This window comes from Orbicella faveolata, unplaced genomic scaffold (assembly GCF_042242905.1).
Source record: "Orbicella faveolata isolate gen_17 unplaced genomic scaffold, um_ofav_v1 contig_46, whole genome shotgun sequence".
In the NCBI taxonomy this organism is placed as follows: Eukaryota; Metazoa; Cnidaria; class Anthozoa; order Scleractinia; family Merulinidae; genus Orbicella; species Orbicella faveolata.
In genome coordinates, this window is record NW_028301576.1 from 33,518,296 (window position 1) to 33,541,972 (window position 23,677).

The 23,677-nt window shown below is 37.7% G+C and overlaps 2 protein-coding genes and 1 pseudogene across 7 annotated transcripts in view; 1 reads left to right on the forward strand and 2 right to left on the reverse strand.

The window, feature by feature from the left end:
• The window catches only part of LOC110061944 (uncharacterized), a 6,823-nt pseudogene extending 6,091 nt beyond the window's left edge, over nucleotides 1-732 (forward strand).
• The window catches only part of LOC149099887 (uncharacterized), a 36,405-nt gene extending 21,273 nt beyond the window's left edge, over nucleotides 1-15,132 (reverse strand). The window contains exons 1-3 of one of the 2 annotated variants that reach the window (XM_089278370.1): nucleotides 14,811-15,132; nucleotides 9,752-9,896; nucleotides 1-9,622 (exon numbers count right to left, since the gene is read on the reverse strand). The exon at nucleotides 1-9,622 is cut by the window's left edge and continues 21,273 nt beyond it. In XM_089278370.1, the coding sequence (XP_089134496.1) occupies nucleotides 6,497-7,564 (1,068 nt within the window). In that variant the 5' untranslated portion in view covers nucleotides 7,565-9,622; nucleotides 9,752-9,896; nucleotides 14,811-15,132 and the 3' untranslated portion in view covers nucleotides 1-6,496. Of the gene's footprint in view, nucleotides 9,897-14,810 lie in introns of both variants that reach the window. The other variant, XM_089278369.1, reaches the window with a different exon arrangement.
• Nucleotides 15,133-18,473: 3,341 nt separating this feature from the next.
• On the reverse strand, nucleotides 18,474-23,672 carry LOC110061932 (uncharacterized). 5 transcript variants are annotated; one of them, XM_089278359.1, is made up of 8 exons: nucleotides 23,517-23,672; nucleotides 21,871-22,188; nucleotides 21,241-21,319; nucleotides 20,715-20,891; nucleotides 20,385-20,429; nucleotides 19,872-19,913; nucleotides 19,660-19,692; nucleotides 18,474-19,289 (listed from the first exon to the last, which is right to left on the reverse strand). In XM_089278359.1, exons 1-8 carry the CDS (start codon nucleotides 23,655-23,657, stop codon nucleotides 18,844-18,846), a joined length of 1,281 nt encoding a protein of 426 aa, XP_089134485.1. In that variant the 5' UTR covers nucleotides 23,658-23,672; the 3' UTR covers nucleotides 18,474-18,843. The 5 variants fall into 5 exon arrangements, 4 of the variants coding, with proteins under 4 accessions (XP_089134485.1, XP_089134487.1, XP_089134486.1 ...); XR_016203892.1 differs by having other exon boundaries at nucleotides 19,177-19,289; nucleotides 19,660-19,772; XM_089278361.1 differs by lacking the exon at nucleotides 20,715-20,891.
• Between the last annotated feature and the right edge of the window lie 5 nt (nucleotides 23,673-23,677).

A 23,677-nucleotide genomic window follows, 5' to 3' on the forward strand; every position in this document is an offset into this window, starting at 1 on the left:
GTGGCTGATGGGAAGCCAATTGGAGGGCGTGGCCGCCTCTCAGACGAAAGAATGAAACAAATCCAAAGATACTATGGTCTAGCCATTAGACAGAACAACCTGTCAACCCCAAATCCATCAGATAGGGAGGTTAATGTAGCTGTATATACAATGAAAAAGAACATTACTGCTGTTTAACACCACTCTGTTCAAGCTAAAGATCCAGATAAACAACACAGATTCTGCCCACCTGGTGAAAACTCCTGGTGTAAGTGGCAACAAGATCTAGCGACAGGAACTTCGACCTACAAGGGTGATGACAGCCTACCTGAGATTTTCCTGGAACTGTTGCGCCCCACTTTCATGACATTAAGTGAAACAAAACTTCTGGAACGGTGTGTGTGTGGCACTACACAGAACCGAAATGAGTGCATCAATTCTCTGGTTTGGGTTAGGTGCCCAAAGCATAAACATCATGGCATGAAAGTAATTCACTGTGCTGTAGCTTCTGCAGTATTACACTTTCACAGTGGAGCTGCTAGCAGAGGGAAAGTGAATGAAACGCTGTCCATTCCAGCTGGCAAATTCACTGCGAAAGCCGCTCTGTTAAGGGACAAGAAACGGGCTAGGAAATCTGACCTGCAGGCTAGTGCGAAGGAAAAGCACCAGCGAGCAGAGCAGCTGAGGCAAACCCGACGAGAAGAGGTCCTTTGTGAAACAGAAGGAGTCTCTTATGAAGCAGGAGCATTCTAAACTGAATTTGTGGACTTTCTGCACTGAATACATAAACTTATTACCTGTAGAGTCTATGTGGCTTTCCTGAATAGCATTTCTTAACTTTAAAGCTTATTTTCTCAAAGTGCGTACTTTAGAACTTTGAGAAAAGATATCTCAAGATGTATTTGTCCAATTGATCTGAAATTTTCAGTGTTGTTTCTTCTCATTGAGTTGAGTTAAACGAGCATTGAGATTCTGCATATGTTGAATTGAAGGCAAGTTATTGTAAATAAAGCAACCTTAAATATATTGGTGATTTTCAGAGGGGCACTGGGGAAAATGTTTTTATTGTCCCAAAAAGTTCTATGCTCATTTAAGAGGGTGATATCTGTGCTCTAGATTGATACTAAAATAATATAATTCCATGCAATCTGCAGCCAGACATCTTTTCTCAACTACAGATTGGTCATGCACAGCATGTGTTAAGAATTTTAGGCTAGTGTCAGGTTACAATTCCATTAAGTTAAAGTTGTGACCATTTTCAGAATCTATAAATCATAAGCTTTCTTGTGGTATAAGTTTTATAGGGTTTTGAAGTAAGCTTTCGGAATTACAGTTACCTGAAAAAGTCACTTTTTTCATGTGTACCCCCACCAGGATATCATAATTGGCCTTCTTCGTAGGACAGATGTACTAAATTATTTGATAATTCCTGGTAAGATAACTATTTGGGAGAGTAGAAAAAAACAAGATCTCTCCAAACTTTAGACTATTTCTGCACAAGGTCAAAGCTAAACAAGAAGTTGAAAAAATAATTGCTACAAAGAAGCGAAAACTTCATGATTTTTGCTCATGGATGATATAACATCCATGAGCTTAGGAGGCACTCGAATGGCACTCACTCACTCGATTCTGATTGATTTATTCATTAAACTTGTATTAAACAATTTTTCCCTACCTCCCCTACTAAGTATTGTTTTTGTCCAAGAGTGTTTACTCATATTCAGGAAGGTTTTTGAGGGAGATCAGAAAGGCGTACACTTTTGCCCGAAAAATGGAGAGTCTGGATACGAGTTTTTCAAGCACTGAAGTCAGCCATTTTTGTTTCATTTGTTTTCCTTTCATAAGTATGTAGTTTTTTGCCTATCGGCTTTTCCTCACACGTAGGTGAAAGCTGGTAGAGATATTTATGACTGAGGTGATGTGTCGGTCACAACAGCACAGTCGACGAGGTCAAAGAATTAATACAAGAAACCCGGGAAGACAAAGCTGGAAAGTGGGATTGTGTCAACTTCCAGCCGCAACTTAGCATATGGATAGGCAAAATTAAGCTCGTAGCTTTTTTTCTTGGCAAGAGAATTTGATGGTTTCCTCTCGCTGTCTCTCCTTGTGGAGTCCAAGGTAAGCTTAATTCCAATTATAATTTCTTGTTAAGTTTTGGTTTCATTGTTTCTTTATTGTCTTATTTTGTATACACACATTGAAATTCAGTCTGTGTTAGTAACCGACAGAAGTTCGAAAATATTTGTAAGCTTATTTTAAAATATTTCAAGTAAGAAATTCGAATTGCCTCATCTTGTACATTTGTTGTCGTTCAGACTACATTTCTTTTGTATTCCATGCAGTTCAACCAGAGTGAAAATTTCTTCACAGATAGTATGCAATTCAACCGACATGTTTGATGGAACAAATATTTTAGTAATCATGGATGAACAAATTAAGTCCAAGAGACTGCAGATCTACATGTACTTTTTGCGAGAAAGATATGCTGTCCAATTGTGTCAAACATAAGCCGGATGCATGGTGGTTGGTGATGTAGAGTTTTTTCTTTTACTCCTAGAAATGAGAGATTTAAACAAATTGAAGTCAAAACTTGAAATAATTATGGAGAAGAGAATGCTTGATACTTGCAAACTTAAGTATGTTCTGTAATCATTGCAAAAATCTATTAGAAGAGACATATCTGCAATCCTTTTGAATATTACTGCATTGCTAGTGAGATTAGCACAAACAATTACCAAGATATATAGGAATAAAATACCATGACTTTTGTTTACAAGAGAAAAGACTACTGTTATTTTACTTGCAACACTACAATATGTAGTACCCTTATTTATTGATTGCACCAAGCTGGGGCTTCTCCCTATAGTTGACTAAAGGCGCACTTTTTTCAGGCTAGAGGTATTGTAAGGCTTAACAGGACAGGGATTTAAAGATTAATTGATTATTTATCCAAGAAATAAGATGTAGTGGGGCCACATTAGGTTTGTGAAAGGAGTTTCAAGCTAGAAGCTATATGTATATGAAAGAGAAGCCTTTCCTGTCAAAAACACTATGTAAAGTGGATAGGGTTTTGACCTTGGGGCAGAGCCTCCTTGTATAAAAGTTTGTTACTTCCTTCCCCCTCCCCATGGACATAGTTATATAGTAAAAAAAAAAGTTATAAATTGTAAACAAAAACATCCCCTTTCCTTGGGGTTCAAGATTGCAACAAAGCTGTCTGAAATGATTCTTATAATATTGAAGGAAATACTTTTCTTTCTATAGATTTCCCATTTAAAAGCAAGCTAAAATCACATTGTTTATGTTTGACATAACTAAAAGTAAACAAGATTTTGCCAATATCTACATCCCACTTAAGTGAAATTGGGCAAAATACTCTTGGCAGCCTTGGCATTCTCAAGTCGATTGTGTAAAATAAATGTGAAAATCATGTATTATAATTTTTGAATAATTGTTTTACAGCTGTTTCATAATGTTTACTGAACAAGGACCATAACCTACTTACCTTGACTCAAAATGCACTGCCGCATCACTAATATTATACATATATTATAACCAACTTCAGTGACTAGGTATCAGTTTTGGACTGACTTATGAATATGGTGAGCACTCATTTGATGATTTCATTTTGAAACAGACTGTTGCTATTCTTTGACTCTTCATCATGTACAAGTTAATATAATAACAATGTTCCAGTTCCAATCAAAATTAATTTATTATCCATTTTAAAAGTTATAAGCAGTCTGTGTAAACTGCCTGTTTTTTTATTTTTGTATTTCATTGCTATTTCAAGCAGTCTGGGTTCGAGCCCTGGCTGGGAACATTGTGTTCTTGGGCGAGACACTTAACTCTCACAGTACCTCTCTCTGATCCACTCAGGTGTATAAATAGGTACTGGTAAAATTTCGTGTTGGAGGGCAACCCTGCGATGGACTACTAAGCATCCCATCCAGGGGTTTGTAGAAATATTCCTAGTCGCTTCATGCTACAGAAACCGGGATAATCGCTGGCCTGATGGGCCACTTGGCTCATACGCTGACTTTACTTCCACTTCTGAGTTGCCGCTTGCCTCTTTTTCAGAACGAGCGCTCGTGCAAAACGTTTCACATAAAAATGACTTGATGTTCATGAGAATGAACGTACGGGTGACATACATTTTCAAATGAATAATTTTGCACAAACACTCATTCTGTTACAGAGGCAAAAGTCAACTTCAAATTGGCCTATTCATCAACGAGCTGGCTCAGGGAGCCTTTGATTACTACCGAAACAGGTAGACCGCGAATTAAAAGATACGCGTGACAGTTGATTTTGGCGCTAAACGTCAACGACTTAGGTCATGTGGCTTTGTTTTTCAAACCAAAAACATGAACTCACGTGACCACATTCCAGAACTCTACGATTATTCGCAATAGTTGCCCTTTTTGCTTTTCTTCCTTCTCTGGTCAGAAGTATGTTGCAGCTAAAAGTTTTTTATAGCATCCCAGAAGGAGTCGACAGGTGTGAAGTCATCTTCACCGAAAGAATAATACAGAATTTTGAAGATCTCATGCAAGTAATTAGAGGTAAAATTGAGAGTTTACAGTTTATACCTGACATGGAACTACAAGTACTGTACACGGATGATGAGAACACGTTGGTAACCATACGCCCGAACGACTCCTTCCACGATGCTTGGCGTTGTGCTTCCAAAGTGCAAGGAACCACATTTCGCCGTTTAAAGATAAAAATCATGTGGCAACCTAAATCAACACCTGAGTTAATTTCCGCGAAGCGTCAGCAGATGAGAGAGGGAAGTGAAACAGACAGAGATTCAAAGAGAAAACTCAAATTTGGCTGCTCAAAACATCTGCTTCTTTCGTCTACTCCGAAATCTCTACCCAACACCTCTTCTGAAGATGATCTGATTCCTGACGTTGGAACGAGCAAAACCTATCTATCTCCACCTCGAAAACAACAGCGCCGAGTTAGTACAGGCGATTTGCCAGAAAACAGCGCGCTAAATCGTGGGCCACGATCAAATCATTATATGTCCCCCTTGGATCTCCTCATACCAGATAAACAAGAAGAAGTAAAAAAAGAGAGGAAAAAGGTGGCGGAAAAAGAAGAGGAAGTACAGCGATTGATGGCTAGATACGGCAAACATGCGGGGATCGATTATTCGAAACCTTCTTGTACCAACTGTCATCGGCGTGAAAGGCACAATCGCGTCAACTGCCCGTACAAAGCTCACCCTTGCCAATCAGCAGAATTTTGTGGTGACTTAAGCAAACACAAAGATGAAAAAGATGTTTCTCGCACAGTTAACGAACTGAACAATGCAAAGAAAGGTCTTGAGAAACTGCAAAACACTTTGTCAATGAAGATAGCACTAAAGAATCAAACATCAAACTCATTCTCAAGTCTTATGCGATCGCAATTGATTAACGAGTGCAAGCCATGCTACCTAAATACTCAAGGGTTTGAAAACTGGCGTCAGGTTAACATGGATTTAAAGAAACTTGAATCGCATTTTAAAGGAAAAATTCCCCCAGTTGGGGTCAGCTTACTTGAGGCACTGACGGAATATGACAAGAAGATAGTGCTAGAAAGCTACCAAGTGCCACACCAAGGAAATCCCGTGCGAACTTTATGGGAATTAAAAGGCATTAAATGGCCTTCAGAAACCCCTGAACCTCTGCAATATAAACCCGTAGACTCGCCGCTTAGCTTTACTTTTAGCGAATCTTATTCAACTGGCACAGAACTCCAACCATTAACAGTCGAAGAGGAAGAGGAACAACTGGCCCCTGCACTGAAGGAAAGCAACTTGTACTTGCGTGGTACGCAAACTAAACCCAGCGCGACTATCACCCGAGCGACACTTTCCACGAGTGAAGGAAATGATGACAATGAGCGAACTGAACTTAACGATGCTGCAAATGCACTACTAAATTTGTCCAAACTAAGCTCAAATTAAATAGTCTTCGTTTCAAAATACGGTGCGATTCAGCAGGAGACAAACTGTCAGGCTGTCAATTACCTGCTTGAACCATGTTGTGCTTTTAAAGAGTACATATTTTACTGCTCTTGAAATTTTTAAGTTAATGCGTTTAAAATTCCGATACTAAGAAAGATAAACATTTTTTCCTTGGAAAAGAGTAATTTCATGTTGTATTTTTCTGTTTATAAGGTCTAGAGCCGACAAAGATAACGGAATACTGAAAGTAAACAAACATGCACGCGCTGCCACTTCAGCGATTCTCAGTTACAAATGGACTAGAACAAAACATTGAAAGTTTTAATATTGTTCAAGAAACATAAATTGTAACTTACATTAACCATTGTTGAAGTTCTACAGTTTTGTACAAATGTTACTTTACGCGACATGCTTGCTGCAATAATAGTAAATGTAAACTGAAACTTTCATCAGACAAATGAATAAAAACTTGTGTTGTTTTTATATCAGATCAACAGGTTCTTTAGTTAACAAGGTAATTCGATTCAGTACACAGCGAATAAAATTTAACTGACATAGCTACAAGATAAAACGATAAAAACCAAACATGTCCTCAGTAGTTATGAGTTCCAACGCCTCAAAGATTGCAACATAAAAGTTTTCACGCAATAGGCATCGAAATTCCTCCTTCTTTAAAACAGTTTTCAATTTATTGAAAACGAATTCTGCGACGTTGAATTCTGGTGAAAGGGATGGAGTGTAAATGATTTGTGCTCCCATGTGCAATAGCCATCTTTGCAAAATGTCCCCAGTCTCGAAACGATGTGTGGCACAATTGTCAAGAATGATATAATCACCAAATTCAATTGCTGGATTACCGAGTGCGGTTGTGGCTTGGCCAGCTTCAGCGAAGAAACTGAGAAAATTTGTAGAATCCGACACACCCTCCACAGTGTTTGCATACAGTACTCCTTCCAGTACACACAATAAGCTAAGCATTACATTTACTCCTTTTTTATTTCCAGAAATTATTTCAACCGCTATTTCCCCTTCAAGAGAATTTCCATAAGCGGGGTTTCCTGTCCCACTATGAACGCCAGCCTCATCGAAAAATTCAAGTTTTTCTGGTGGCAAAGCACTCAAAGTATTTAGAAACTGTTGACAGTAAACTGTGTTCACAGGGGTAAATTTTTCCGCAGATGCCTTCGTCAGTCGTTTTCTAGTGTAAGGTCCTTCTGGCAGCTTATTCCTGATAACATTTCCGATTGCTGTCAAGGACGTTCCGCCATCTAAAGTACTGTAGTTTTCAAGAACATCTTTAACCAATTTATAGGGAAGGGAAGACTTCTCCTGTTTGAGAAATTCCATCAGTTCTTTGTCCTCAGGCTTGAGGTGTGACGGATTACCTGATAGTTTCTTTGAAGGCAAATGGTCACCCGTAGCGCACAAATTTTGCCATAACTTTGAAACAAATTGAGTTGACACTCTGAAGCGGTTAGCAACATCAGAAAACTTTCCTGGAAAGAACCCTGAGGCTGGATCTCCACCTTCTGCCATAATGGAGTCGATAACACTTCCTCTCAAACTTTCATCGATTGATTTTCCTTGGTAGTAACTTCGCCCTTTGCTGTTTACGGAGAACGCCATTCTCTGACTCGCTCTATCGCGCTCTTAGGAATGTGACCACGTGAGTTCGTGTTTTTGGTTTGAAAAACAAAGCCACATGACCTAAGTCGTTGACGTTTAGCGCCAAAATCAACTGTCACACGTATATCTTTCAATTCCCGATCTACCTGTTTAGGTAGTATAAAAGATGGGAGCTTCTGTTATGATTTACAATTTATAAACGTTTAATTCAAGGGAAGTAATGGATGTCCACAGGATAATTGTTACATTAAATCATTTTTCTACTGTGTAGTTTGTTATTTAAACTTGTAAGGGAGTTAATTGGGCATCTGCATGTCTGTATGCGTCACGGTGTAGTGTAATAACAAAAAAAAACCTTTTTAATGTAAATATTGTATACTTCTAGTATAATTAGTCTAAGCACCTTATTGTAAGCAGAATAATGTAACTGTTGTAATGTAAGTGTTGCATTGTAAGTAGCATTCTTTTTTTTTTTGCAAGTGCTGTAATGTAAGCAAATTGAAAAAAAAAAGTATCATCCACCATACTCTGAACACAATGTTCTGGACTCAATTCCAGCCATGCGAATTTGCAAGTGCAAATCTGCAGTTTTATAGAGCTGATGTGAAACAGACTTAAAATAACAATCACCACTGCTGGTGTCACGAACATCATACGGAATTTAAGGCTTACATGTAAATTTGCAAGTCTTTCACTTAGGCAACCCCAGGTTGAGTCTCCATTGACATCTCCAGGAAACAAACCTCCTTTTAAACAATTATTGCAATAATTTCAGAATACATCTAATAGTTGCATGGAATCTATCACCCAGCTACATAAATTTTCGGAATAAATATTACTCTTGAAGCCCAATTTATTTTTGTTGATTTTCAAGATGAACACATATTTTGACTAACAGTGTTCACTTCTACACAAAAAGGACACAATTGTAATTCTTACACAAAATCATGATAAATAAGGTGTTTGGCACACTTTTCATAAACTGGTATGGCAAATTTGCACACACACAAGATCAAGTTTCAAGTCGACATCACTTATTTAAAGTTGAATAAATGAAAGGCCAAAATATTAAAAAAATATCACCAAAAAGATCTCAACCTGATGTGTAAAACTGATAAGAAAACAAGAAATTATATGACTTCTACGCCCTGCGACAAAATGCCCAACAGAAGCCGAGAAAATTGAATAGGGGAAATGAGTTAATTATTGACTTCGGAGGACAAAATGAAAAATTTCCATTCTTGTATTACATACAACGGCCAACATTTCAGAAAACAACAGAAAATAAAAGCGAAAGACTCAAGCAAATCCAATTTGAAAACAACGAGTGAAATAATTTCTTCACCGCGCGACAAAATATTACAGCACAGCAAAAGAAAGATGAAAGTCGCAAATCAAAAACATGACAAAAACAAGCCAATTATTTTGAGTTCAATTGTATTTCAGGTGTTAAATTAGTGGCCACTAAATTCTTTTCTCTGCAGTTCTATAGTAGCTGAATAAGACTCCAAAAAATATATTTGAACAAGACCAGATAAACTAAACAAACAAACCACGTGGAGGTCGCCATAAACTAAAGATGCAGAAATCCAGCGTGCAAGTTTCTGTTCACTTTTAAAACCTAAATTCCTAAACAAACGGAACCAAATGAAAAGAAATGCAAAAGGAAGTTCAGTAACAATAAATTTTTATTCACACCAAGGTGAAGAAACCTATGTGAAAGACAATGTAAAGGCAAAACAATGTTCAAAATTTTTGCAGACGTGCTTTGCTGCATGGCAGCATGTTCAAATTAATTCTTCACCCTAAAGTGAAAGCTTGAGTTTTTGCCGACAACTTCTCCGACTTTTACAGTCATTTTATCGGCTGTGGCATTACCAATCGTTCCAAAAGTTGAATTCAACTTCGAAGTAATACTGTACATTACTATTTTTGTTTTCTAAAGTCTGGGAAACTGCTTCAAATCCTCCATTGATATTCAAAACTTACCTGAAAGCGTACAACCAATCGTCATGGTTTAAGGACTCTGTACTTGTTCATCTTCAATTCTGAGGCCACCTAAACATTGATTTGTATTTTTCGTTACCATTTTAAATCTCAAAGCAGTAATTTCTCCGTGTTACGAATGAAAACAAGACCTTTGAAGTTTAAAGATTTGGCCCACAACATGCCATTGTTATTACCTACCAGTTCACGGCGGCCAAAAACAATTCACTTGAGATTGAGGCCATTTGTACTATGCAGCCTGCCAGCCAGCCAGCCAGTCCAAGATGGCGTACAAACTCTGAAATCATATGGCATCGCAATCGATAACTGCGGGACATCATAAATCCTGCGGGAAAAATGATCAAAATAGTATGCATTCTCCTTTGTCAAACGCAAAGAAAAGGGTTAACATCAAATCCTCTAGCACTTTGAGAACTAATTGTTGACACTAGATTACTCCTTACTCTATCTGTTTATCCATGATAATAAATAATAACATCAAGAAAGAGAACAGCTTAGAATGACTTGTCAAAATAAAAGGCAATCAAATCTAAACGGAGAAAAAAAAACATTCCAAGAATGAGTCAGAGCAGACTCGCTTCTCGGTGTTTTGAACTTGAGCTTAACTTTATGGCTGAAAAAAGTTCACACTGCCCAGCACTACGTCATTCTCCGTAAAAACTAAAATCTTACACTAAGATTTAAGTCTTCTTGAGTAAAATAAAGGTACTCCTAAGATGAGATGGATTCATCTTATCATAAGATTTTATTTTTCTTAATTAAGACAAATTTATCTTAAATTAAATGATTCCATTTCTAAGCATCTTAATTTAAGGCTGAGTGTTTTACTAAAACGTTAGGAGTGAAGGTCTTAATTTTAGACAGTGGACATGTCTTACTGTAAGATGTATATACTTTGCCTAAGATTTTGTCACTCTTATCCAAGACATTTCTTTCTTGAATTGAGAAAACAGGTATTAGATTTACATGATATTTTATCTTAACTTTATTTTAAGACGCTGAGAAGGTTATGAAGATGATAGCATCTTAATTAAGCGGGAGCACATCTTACGATAGGCTACAAACACAGACATGTTTCCAACAAAAACCGGATGCCCTTACAGCTAGTCTTACGCTAAAATTAGACCACCAATGTTTACCGTATGTTCTTATGCCACTTAAATCCTGACTGCATACTTCATCCGTCTCACAATAAAAAATGATAAATATAAGCAAAATTGCTTGGAATAACAATGCACTTCTGCAAATGATTTTTGAATACTTTCCAGCCTATGACAGGCATCCAAATACAGTGAACCCTCAAAAACGTTTAAAAACAACATAAAACTACTTTACTTTATTACCAAAATTGCTAATCAAGATGACCACAACGCTTACATAAAAAATTCTCCCAATGAGATTGCCCTTCCCTTTTCTTTGACACATGTTTACATTTCTTCATTAAACGGTTATACCGTGGCACATTAGTTTGGGCTTCTCGATTGTGTTCATTATAACGTCAGGATTTCGATATATCGAGGTTCTGTCCCATGCATTTCAATTGCTAAACAGAGGCATGACAACATGGAATCTATCTGTTTTATATAATAACAGCAACAAAAAAAAAAAACAACAACAACCAAATGTCAATGATTTTATCTATAGTAAGTGCCTGTCCACCAATTGATCATAAGTAAGAACCAGTCAAAATGTGTAAACAATGTGTTTTCCAACTTATACAAAGACTATCTATACTTTTGTTTCTTCTTCTGATGTTAATAGCAAATGCATGGGCTGTCATTAAGTTTTAAGTCACCTGTAGCATTGTTCTCCACACCTGTAGCAAACTTGTCATTTTGTGAGTTAGTTATATCAACAACAGGCCTATTCATCCGTAGCATCAAGGGAAAATCAAGCATACTCAGCTGTAAAAGGTGTTATGGGTTATGGCCCTTAATGACAGCTCTGTCATATACATCAAAAATAATTGATTATCTGCAATTACAGGCTGTAACTGGTAGTCAAACCTCCTTATCTGCCAGATACAAACCAAAACCTAATCAAGCCTAAACTTACCAATAGGTACAGCTAAGCATATAGTATTGAGTAGTTTATGAGGAAACTGGTAGAGTTATACCTTGTGGCAAACAAACTTAATGAAATGTCTATAGGTACACCATGTGAAGCTCTTACATATTGATAGTTATCAATGACTTGCTTTACAGAGGAATTCAGTAGTCCTCATTAAACGTGTTCTCCAGCATTTGGAGGCTAATGCATCTCTATACTTGGCTTCAGTGTTTCATGTTTTTCCTTTTTTACATGTAGTTTTACTTGGTAAATTGTTTATAGTACGTAAGGTGACTCATTTTTTTTCAGAGACCTCCTTCAGTTAATGATCACTTACCCATCTTTGTGCAAAAACATAACTGTTGCCAATGAAGAAGATTTTGACTTCAACAAACTCTCTAGTATATATGTTGTCTTTTTTAGAGTAAGCTTTGATTGGCATAGCCGAATGTCAACACTCTTTATTTTAATGACATTTTTTCTGGTTTGTAATCATCACCTAAGGGTATTTTAGTGAATTTTGCAAGTTTGGTATAAGTTAGTGAGTAAGCTTTGTGAAGATCTGATTCAAACTCTAGTATACATAAAATTTCAATTTTTACTAAGAAATTTATGGCATGCTGGCAGTGAGTTACATGTAAACCTTTTGACAGCTGTTATAACCACAGTCATTTTGTGTTTCTGTTTAGTTTACCAAAAAGGTTAAAGTGCACCTAACCCCAAAATTTTTTTTTTGCTAAAAAAAAATCTAGACTTTATTTGAAGCATTTGGGCGAGGAAATTTTTTAATTTGGTTGAATCCTCGATTTTCTATGCCCTTTCAAAGTCGCGATTAAGTGTTTCACGACCACGTTTTAGGGAGTCTGGGGCGGCGGTACCTGATGACGTCTACCCAGGAACCAAACACAATAGTGCCTCAGGCAACTCACTGTATTTGCTCGAGAAAATAGAATGCAAAACTAATCGTTCCGATGTATTTTGGGACTAAAACGTCCAAGTTTTGTCTCAGAATCATTTCTTTTTCGTCACTGGAGTCAGAGTTAAGTTTCGATTCGGAAGGCTCCGAAATAAACTTCGATCGAGCATGTTCGACAACTGTGAACTCACTGCTAAGAGCTTTGAGAGCAATTTGCAATATTTCAAGCGACGACAGGGAAGACGTCTTTGCGGACAAGCTGCTTGTATATTAGGAATGGAAAGCTAGATACAAAGTGGAGGAGCAGGCAAACGAACAGCAGGAAAGAAAACTCAAGGACTGCTTTGGATGGTAATTTCGTCAACTAAACATAAGATTCCCACGCGTGTTTATAGCCCCTTTACATTTGTCCTTACCGAGAATGTATTTTGTCAAGGTTCTGTTAAATCCAGTTTGTGTTTTACTTTCAGTTGAATGCTTCATGTTTATAAGAGCGACATACGTGTTGCAGTTTTCGAGACTTGATGACCTCCAAAACATTGGCTTCGATCGATTGAAAATCGTATTGTTTGGACCTGTATTTTTGAAGCTGCGGGAAGCAAGGCGGAAGGAAACATTTCATACAATTACCGATTTCACATTGTCACACGTTTTAAGTCATAACTCCAAATAACCAATGTAAATTGTTCTCAAAATTTGCAGTGAAATTCGTCGGATAAGCAAAAAGGATGTGTTCCCTAAGCGGTCTGCAGATAATGTTACGCGGTCATATTTGCGACGCTATTGCACAGAATCTTTGCCACACTGCTGATTTCCAAACCTTCGAAAAACTCTGTGAGTCTAACAATTTTGTTATCATGTAATTCTAGAGGATTAATCTTCGACTTTCATCTAAATCGAAAGAGAAATAAGTGTTGGTTAGCGGCGTACAGTTGCGATCTATTTACATATCAGTATAACACTTCTCGATCATGACCGGATCACACAACTTTGCCGGTTATGTTATAAATACTGCGGGATTGGAAGATATAGGTTGTCGGTGGTATTTCTACAAATTGCTGGTTAGCTTTAAGCAGAAAATTTATGAAAACAGCGTTCGAAAGTCTGCAGAACAAATTCCAGTGAGAGTTCTTCAATGGTTCTCACAGATTCAGTTCGCTTGTTTTGGTTCGACAAAATCAACCATTGTTTACGTCTTTATTGCACCATTAGCCGATCATCGCCAGTAAATTGTACAGTATACCTTTCTTTAAATCTGAAATATTGCTGCAACAGCCGATAGCACCTCTGGAAGGCGTTTCTGCGCACTTTTCGAATGTGTATTGCACCATCCTGAAGGAGATGAGAGGAAATGAGATATCCAACCTTCCTGGGTAGACGTCACAAGAGCCGCTGGACCCATTCTCCTCAAACTTGGTCGTGAAACAAAATGGCGGTGTTTTGGAGCTATTTTCAAGATTTCGTCGTGGCACAGAAAATCGAGGATTTAACGGAATCCAAAAATTTTTTTGCAGAACTATTTCAAATAATAAGTAGATTCGTTCTAGCGAAAAAAAATTTTGGGGGTTAGGTGCACTTTAAATGCAAGCTCCTTACCACAACAGCCATTGGTGATAAACTAAGAAGACACGTTTTTTGAACAACATAAAAATATTTTATTCTCTTGTTAACCTTTTTGGTAAACTAAACAGAAACACAAAATGCCTGTTGTGGTAACTTTTCATCTCCTATGTGTTCTTTTCTAGGGAGCTTGCATTTAAGACGTTAAACAATTTAACTTAACATAAGATGAAGGACATCTTCTTAACGATGTTTTAAATCTTAAATTAAGTCGATAGACGTCTTTAAAAAAGAGTTCTGGTATAAGATAATCTTAACTTAAGGTAATCGTAACTTAAGATTTGAAAAATCTCGGCTAAGTTGATACGTTTCGAGTCTTATCTTAAGAAGAAATCTCGTCTTACCTCAGAACTCTGAATTTAAGACGTTATCATATGAAAGTAAGAAGGAGATATGTCTTTACTTAAGATGAATATAAATCTCATAGTAAGATGACAGACCCATCTTACCTCAGAACGTCTTAGTTTAAGATTTTAGTTTTTACGGAGTTTATGTTCAGCTTGTAATTCGAGCTTGCACTAGTCACACATACGTCTTACGAAATTCCGCAGCGAAAACAAAAAAACATTCTACTCACAAGTTGTTGTAGCTTATCATGCGCTTAGACTGCAAGTAATGAATGCAAAAGTTTAGAAGGACAATTCCAGTACTTACATGTACATGGTTCCTAACATTTCCAGCTGTTTCTTCGCCCGCAAGTATATACTCGGCTGGGACAAAAACACGAACGGCAAAACAGCAATCACGTGGTACTGGTCCGAGGGGGAACTCGGTAACATCGTAGTACAGCCCAGGCTTCCTAAATCTGGAAACGGGAACAATCCCGGAAAATTTCTAAAAAAAAAAATCCGGTAGTAAATTGTTTTATTCTGAGAAGCGAACCATTCAATCAAAAATTCCGCGAGAAATATCGAATGGATCTGAAATTTGTCGCTAAAAAATTTCCTATAATTTGGTTATGCCTCCCGAGGTTGTCTCTAGGCCTCTTTTGCGGAAATAATAGTTGCAGAAAATGCGGTTACATGTGCTACTGGAAATTTCCGGAAATTCAAAACAGTGGGGACTTTTTAGTCGATGAAAAATTCCGGTGTTAGTTTCCAGAAAGTTCCAATGACAAGAATTTCAGTTCCAATTTTCTTTGTTTCGAAATTTAATCGAATGGAAAGCGCCCCCTGATCTCTTGTTAGAAAGATCAAAACATGAAATACAGACTTTTTTCAGTGGAAACCTCTATGGACTCTGCTGGAAACAGAGTCGATCTGAGAGTTTGAGAGTAAAGAAAATAATATATAGATTTAGGCCAGCCTAAAAGCGTAGCTCCTGGGCCGCGTTGTTCAGAGTCAAATAACCCAGGAGAAAGGTAGAATTTTGATTTCAGTTTTGTAGCTTTGCGGCGCGGTTCTCTGTATATTGTTTGGCCTTCTGTTTTGAGCTTTAATAATCACTGTATACACAAAACAAAGCAGCCAAAAAACATTTGTATAGAAAAAAAAGTTATAATTCGGTTAACTTTTAATCCTTGGTTAGCGTTAACCGGCTTCCGAACAATCCTGCCCTGTTTTCAACAAGTTAACCTGAGATGAGCCCGCAATCCAATCGAAAACCAGCACTTGGTCAGCGGTCAACTTCAAAAAAACACGCGACCTCGATAAGCTGTAAACTTGAGCCCGCGATATGGTCATGTGATACTGGTCAGCGGATACCTTGTTTTGACAGGCGTCAATTGATCATAACATGGATGTCCAATATCAAAGAAGTACACGGTAAACCAAGACTGCATGTCTCTGTCAACCTATTATTATTATTATTATTATTACCCATTAATTTTTTATGGCCCTTCACAACTGGCATTGGAGACTAAATAAGAAAAATTAATCATAAAAATTACAATTTCCTCGATTGTGATTGGTTTAAAAACTCCTATTTTCCACTAATTCACTTGCCAAGTTGTTATCGGACAGTTTGTTATTGGACAGTTTGTTATCGAACAGCTCAATAAGCCAATCACACTCAAAGTTGTAGTTTAAATCGACCAATCACATTCAAAGTTGTAGTTACATGCGTGCGTGCGCGCGCTTGCTTTTGTGTTTTTGGCGCCTAATTGCCGCTAGGAGGCGCGGTGGCCTTAGAATATTTACAATTACATTTCCAATGATCAAGTTTTGAAAGCAACCTAATACAAGACAATTTCACCGTATAGGCAGTCCAAAAATTTCTTAGGTTTAATTTTCCTAAAATTTAAAGTCTTTTGAAATTTAAAAAGCCTTCTTCTGTTTCTAAATTCATTTTGGAAATATAAAATTCAGGAAAATACAGAATCGACATAAGCGATTTGCTCAGCTCAGTTGAATTTGTAGTTGCATATTGCCTCAGTTAAAAATTTCTTCTGCTTGATTATCTTATTCAGTTGAATACAACAACGCGCGTTTCATTCTTGAAAACATAGCATTCTTAAACGTTTCCTAACAACTTATCTGGAATTCGGTTCCGCTGGGAAGCTTGAGTCACAGTAACCATGTTCCTGTCGCTGGTTTAACTCTTCGTAAAATGACCTTGCCGTTTCTCTAGAGGTTTTTCTTCGTACGTTATGGACGCTGTACAAAACACACTAACCCGTTTGTTGTGAACATCACACAGTGAAAAACAAATCATCAAAACATCAAAACAGCCTTGTGTTATTCAAATAAACCGCTTGACAAGTCACAGTGGGTCGCGAAATCGTGAAAATCGCATGGTCAGGACATTCTGAGAAAGCCGCACAATGGCAACAATACAACAAAAGTTTACGGTCGGAGCCGAAATACCTCTAATTAGACAGCTATTGTCCTGTTGGAAACGGGCTTTATATAATGATCCCTCATGAATAATATCATAAAATAAGTCATAAAATAAGTCATAAAATAAGTCATAAAATAAGTCACCTCGAACGTCGGTATTAATCCATATACATCCCGAGGGCCTACGGCCCTCGGGATGTATATGGATTAATACCTCCGTTCTCGGTATTTATCTCTTACATAAATAAATAAATAAAGATTACAGTTTGGTTTTTAAACAACTGAAAGAATTTGATGTACACTACTAAAAAGTAAAGATTTAAGCTACCCGCCCCTCCGTTAATATCCTCTCAACTACTGTCAAGCTATTTGTGGCCATTTGTAAAAATCACAAAAATATCCTTTTGTAAAAATAAGTGATGCAGTCAGGCTGATTGTACACGATGCTAATGCAACGAAATCCTGCACGATATTAATTTCGCAAATGAGCAATTGTTTCTTTATGAATTACTTACTATTGAGATATTCAATCAAATTGTTCTCCTACTATAGTCTTGAAATTCGCCCATTGATAAATATGTGTGCGGTAGGACATTTGGTTTAAATTGATTTATTCTTCCGATTTCAAATTGTCCATTTTTTTGTCAATATATGATTCAAAAAATCTTTAAATAGAACTAAAAACGTTTCAAAGGATGTTTAAAAGGCAAATAAAACATATTTGTTGCAGACTGAGTGCAGACTGAATAAAAAAATGCAGGGTTTCTAATAAAAGTAGGTCCCAAACGAGTATAATATTCAGTGTAGTCACAATCCAGGAGGATAGCATTATGGATTTGTAGAACAAGACAAAGAACTTTCTTCGAAGTTCTCGTTCCCGTTTTAGTTTTTGTATAAATTCATGTGAAATTCAATAAATTCTTTTGTCAAACCACCTTGCAATGCTTATTCACGGTTGTGCGCCTTGCCGCCGGTTACAATTTTGGTGTCAGAAGTGGGATTGCATATGCCAGGTTATCCTGAAATTCGGACTGGTATGGACGCAGTCGCTAGACCCTATAGAAACTGAAAATACGCTAACATGCCAGATTATCCTGAAATTCGGACTTGTATGGACGCAGTCAATAGATCCTAAAGAAACTGAAAATACACTCATATGCCAGGTTATCCTGAAACTCGGAATGGTATGGGACACACTTACTAGACCCTATATAGACTGAAAATACTCTCATATGCCAGATTATCTTGGACGTAGTCGCTAGACCCTACAGAAACAGAAAATACGCCCATATGCCAGGTTATCCTGAAATTCGGACTTGTATGGACGCACTCACTAGACCCTGAAGAAACTGAAAATACGCTAATATGCCAGGGGCAACTCGCTGATTGGTCTAGAGGAACAATGGCTAGCCCGTGCGCCCAGCCGTTACGGGGGAGAGTATCGCGGGCGCACGAAACCCCAACGGCTGGAACTGAGCCTACCCCAGGACTAGGGACACTCACACTCTCGATCCCAGAAGGTAACATTGTGTACGATAAGTTTGTTTTCAAAGGCAACTTTAATATACAAATGGCTATTGAATAAATTATTACAAATTTTTAGTCAGTTTAAAAAGCATTATTGCATTTTTCTCATTTTTACTGTTGTCATGGCACCACTGTTTTTAATATAATCGAGTACTTTAATAATATATAATGTAAAGTATATAATGAAAACTAAATAGGTTATGGTGTAGCACCAACCACAACACAAAAAGCGCTGCTTCGACCATGCCAAACAAGTCAACATTAAATGATCTGATACAGCATTGCAAAGTATGATGTCAACGCTTCTGTTGAATTCTTGCAAATGTTAGCGCTGTTGCTATGCTTTGGGACAGTAATTTGCATTATTGCATTTTTTCTTATTATTAAAAAAATATGCTATAGTCCCGCTGAATCTCCTCTTGATTCAATTCAAAACTATTCTTCAAAACAAGGTACTTAGGTTCTGTTTTCATGGCACCACTGAATTCAATATAATCAAGAAAGCCGGATGTATACCCTTCGTACCCTTTTGGCACTTGCCGAAAACTAAATAGGTTATGGTGTAGCACCAACCACAAAATAAAAAGCGCTGACTTCGACCATGCCAAACAAGTCAACATTAAATGATCTGATACAGCATTGTGAAGTATGATGTCAACGCCGAGGGGATGCACCCGTAGTGTTGGAAACGTGTGGTGTTCACTGTGGCGCTTCTGTTGAATTCTTGCAAATGTTAGCGCCATTGCTATGGTTTGGGACAGTGCTGATATCGTTGTCTTTTCTGAAACACTTTTTTTCCCTTCAATAACACCTTTGTCTGGGGAGGCACCTGCAAACAAATTAGAATAATACAATATTTTATCTTTCTGCGAAAAGAATAAGCCTTTTATACTTTAGTGTGGCGTGCGGTCACTATTATACCATAGCAATATAGCACGACTTTTGTGCACTCATCCGTATCGTACACGGGAACAAACCCCGATCTTATCATGCGCCGTTGGGAATTCGTTGTTGATTCAGACGCCGATCTTATCACTACGATAACAATGAAAGAATTGTGCGATAAAATATGTCAATCATAGGTCTCTTGCCGCACCAATCAAAGGACCTGTTGGCTGGCGAACAGCGTTTTTCAAAAGACAATCATTCCACAAAAACTATAATATGGCAGATTATTCCAAAAGTGTTACAGTTTGTACCTGTAGTACGAGGCTTCTTTGGTTGAGGAACACCTGTAAATCAGGAAATGGATAAAAGGATTGAGGATTTTTGTTACTATTCCCTCGCCGGTGTTGTTATATGAAATTATTGTCTGCGGTATAAAACACATGAATCATAGGCATCATATTGCAGGAGATGTATCTATAGACAAATTAGACATGTAAATGAAATAAATTTAAAAATGCTGTACCTTTTGAGGTCAATTTTTTTGGAGCTTCTTCTGGGTCGTCCTCTGGAAAGAAATTGAAATAAGTGAATATACGATAACAATGACAAGAAATGTGCGATAAAATATGTCAATCATAGGTCTCTTGCCGCACCAATCAAAGGACCTGTTGGTATACCTTAAACGTGTTGTATTTAAAAGCATTTCAAGAGAATCGTGCCGTTAATTGAGTTATGTAACACGATCAAGATTTGGTTGACAAGGGTTGTTGGTTGTTTATTATGCATGGGATATTCAAGGTCTTTGATACGAGTCACATGATCGATGACATCACACCATTTGATTGACAAGGGTTGTTTGTTGGTCGTTGTTTGTCATCATGTGTTTTATACCGCAGACAATAATTTCACATAACAACACCGATGGAATAGTAACAAAAATCCTCAATCCTTTAGTCCATTCCCTGAATTACTCTGGGATCAGGCCAGGATGCTTTGAGCGGCACTGCGACAACAAGGACTAGAAACTATAATATACCTGTTTCATCAGGCTCTTCAACAGAAGGTACTGAGTCAATGGCAACTGCAAAAAGGGGAGAACAACATTAAATATATGCACAACTACTGTATGTGACAAGAGCTTTATACAATAAGGGGGTACATGGTGTACCATAGAAATTGTAATGGTTCCAGAATTATAATAGTATGATATGCCAGCCGCAGTCACAGGAGTGGGGCCAGTTTGTAGCAAGAAAGATTGTTCTTGCTGTGAGCCTCAGTTTGCTTTTAGATTTACCCCATTAATACAGTTGATTTTGCTCTGACGCAATGGTCATACTTATCTGCTTATGGAGCGTTTCCTTCTTACCCCTACCCCTCTCTTCATTTTTTGCTCTCCCTATTTCCCATGTGGCCACAAACTCGGGTTTCTCTGAGCGCTGAAGCTCCAGGAAAACACTTGCTATGCAGGCTACCATGACTGGCCCACTCAAAAAATATTTGGGTGGTGTGTACTGCTTGCAGTCATGTACATAAATGTTCTGATCTATACAGAGCAGACAAAAGCATCAAACATTGCGCAATGTACAAAGTTGAAATTGAAAGTGACCATTGTTCGGAATTGATACCAAACTACATTGGAATAATCTATGAAATAGCGACTGTTAATATTACCTCTACTTACATCGTAGATGCTAAAACTATGTGGTCCCTTTTATAACTTATGGCAAAAATATTGAATAAGAATAATAATAGACTGATATGTATTGCAATGGCACATGCATGCAGGTGACATTACAAACAGCTGCTTTCCCCACTGTGGTGAATTTTATTGGCAAACAGGGACATCATTCATCCTCTTCTCCTTGAACAGGCAAATTTGTACCACAACATACCTGCTCCTGGTCCTACGTTTTGAGACTGTTCCTTTGGGCAAGCAATAATATCTGGCTCACCATAATAGCCATCTTCATAACCCGTAAGAATGAGCAAAACCCGATTCAAATCTGCAAAACCCAAGAATTCAAATCTGCAGTCAAAATTTTCACAGCTTGGTGTTGCCAAAATGTGTTCTATGACTCTTTGTGAATGAAAGTAACTACCCTGGCTGGTGAATTAGCAATGCACTTTTTTGGCGCTTTTCCGCCCATTTTATGCTCTTGCTAAACTTGTAAAAAAAAAAACAGTTTGTGGTGCGTGATCAATGCGACCAATCAGACAATTCTTTCTGATGGTGAGAGTGATTCAATTCTCCCGAAAAAGCAGAAATTTTTAACTCGGGTGTCTAGAGGGGGCTACCATCATCGGGTTGTTTCAGTAACAAGTCGCTTTGAGTTATTAGCCCCCTCTGGATCCAGGGTAGAAAGTAACAGGCTAACAGGCTAATCTAGGTGGGTCATGTCTTAACTAAAAAAAAGTTACAGAAATCAGGAAATTAACTAGAGAGAGTAAGAAATCAGGAAGTTAACTAAAAAGAGTAGGTATAGAAACAAAGATACTACAAAAAATACAACAATAATGACCATACCCATTGCTATTCCTGTTAAGCCAAAGTCATCTGGCAGTTTTACATCACTGTTTGTCATCCCAACCTTGTCCTCGTCCTTGACACTGTTAATTATACACGTGCCACCTGTAAGTGGCTGAATGACCTTACAAGCCAAAAACACATTAAACTTTGATTCTGTCTTCTGAGGGACTTTCAATGTCTCCAGGAGCTCCTTAGATTTGTCCATTACATCTAAAAGGCGTGTCAAAGCCATTTTAGTTTCTTTGTCAAAGTCATCTGGGTTTTCTAAGGCCTTCTGTATGTTATCAAATATCTCCTCAGTGACTATACTGACCTGTAGGGTTAATGGAAGAACAAAAATTATATAATAAAACCAAACATCATTCAGTTTTATCTGTCAGATTGATTTCTACTCTGCACCATACGATTCATGCTATTATCGACTGATTTGGATTTTCAATCTATTGAATAGATTGCCATCTATTGAAAGAAGTTCGAAGGGGGACTACTGAGTTTTTTCCAAGCGGTCAGTACAAAATGCAGACTGCAGACTGGGTACAAAATGCAGACTGCAGACTGCAAACTGGGTACAAAATCAGACTGTCATTTTATAACTTACCAGTTGTCACGCAATCCCTTTTCGATGTCGTATTCTATGGAAACTCACATTACCAGGGAAAATTATTTCTCTATTACTCAAAATTCACTTATTAAATGCAGTCTCGAAGGTTGATCCGTTATTAAACATCATTTAGGCATTCTTACTTCAAGCGCAAGATCTCATAACTTAAAATTACAACATTCATTGCAACATGACACTGACACTTGACCAACACATGGTCGCTTTCAGTTGCCTCTTCGCGGGTTCGTCATAGAGTTTCAATAAAGTCCTTCGTCTTGTTTATTCTGGGGTGTTTATTCGTCACTTGCACGGCCGCTTTGCGGCCTTTAGGCTCGCTTCACTCGCTTCGTGGGCTTTTAGGCTCGGTTCGCTCGCTTCGTGAGGTCGACTTGTGGCAAGTCTAGTTCGTCATGGCGGCCTTTCGGAGGTAATGCGGTAAGTAGCAGTTAAATGACCTTCTTTTTACCAATGTGTGTTACCTAATATAAAAATACTTATACCTCGTAAACCAGGATAATACCAAAATTATAATCTGGAGAATTTTTTCAGGACACGATTCCGTGACTGATCGATCGATTGTTTACATTTGTGGTTTTGTCACATCCGATCATGAAGACCACACAATTTTTACACAAAATGAAATCATTTCTTTTAATGAACATTGTTTTGGCCTCAGTCTGATTTTCTTTTTGAAAACGAATATATTTTTATTTTGGAATTGACCTTCGAGACTGCATTCAAAAAGTATATTTCGAGTAATGGAGCAAGATCATTCCCTGGTAATGCGAGTTTTCGTGGAATACGACATTGAAAAATTTTATCACATTTCAGATGGCAAAAAACAGTTTCAAATGACAGTCTGCATTTTGTACCAAGTCTGCAGTCTGCAGTCTGCTTTTGTACCCAGTCTGCAGTCTGCAATCTGCAGTCTGCAGTCTGCATTTTGTACTGACCGTTTTTCCAAGTGAAGTGCACAAAACGCTCAACGATAATATTCAAAGCTCGCTTGGACCTCAGAAAGCGAAAGAGTTAATGCTGACATCATCGTAACATTTCCCGATGAGATTTGAACTGCTGAAAGATGTTTTCTCCGTAAAATTCTTGAGATGTACAAAACCTATCCGGGTACAAAGACAGGCTTGAAAACTTTTCAAATTTCTGTTGTTCATGGATGTCGCCATCTTAGCATCGACAGCGCGGG

Bases quoted from the DNA above. Each gene is read 5' to 3' on its own strand.
- LOC110061932 (XM_089278359.1), bottom strand. From the start codon at position 23,657: ATGGCGACATCCATGAACAACAGAAATTTGAAAAGTTTTCAAGCCTGT. The intron at 20,892-21,240 runs GTATGTTGTGGT...TGCTCTGTATAG, and splicing joins AAACGTAGGACCAGGAGCAG to ATCAGAACATTTATGTACAT. The intron at 19,290-19,659 runs GTACAAACTGTA...ATTTGTTTGCAG, and splicing joins AAAGAAGCCTCGTACTACAG to GTGCCTCCCCAGACAAAGGT.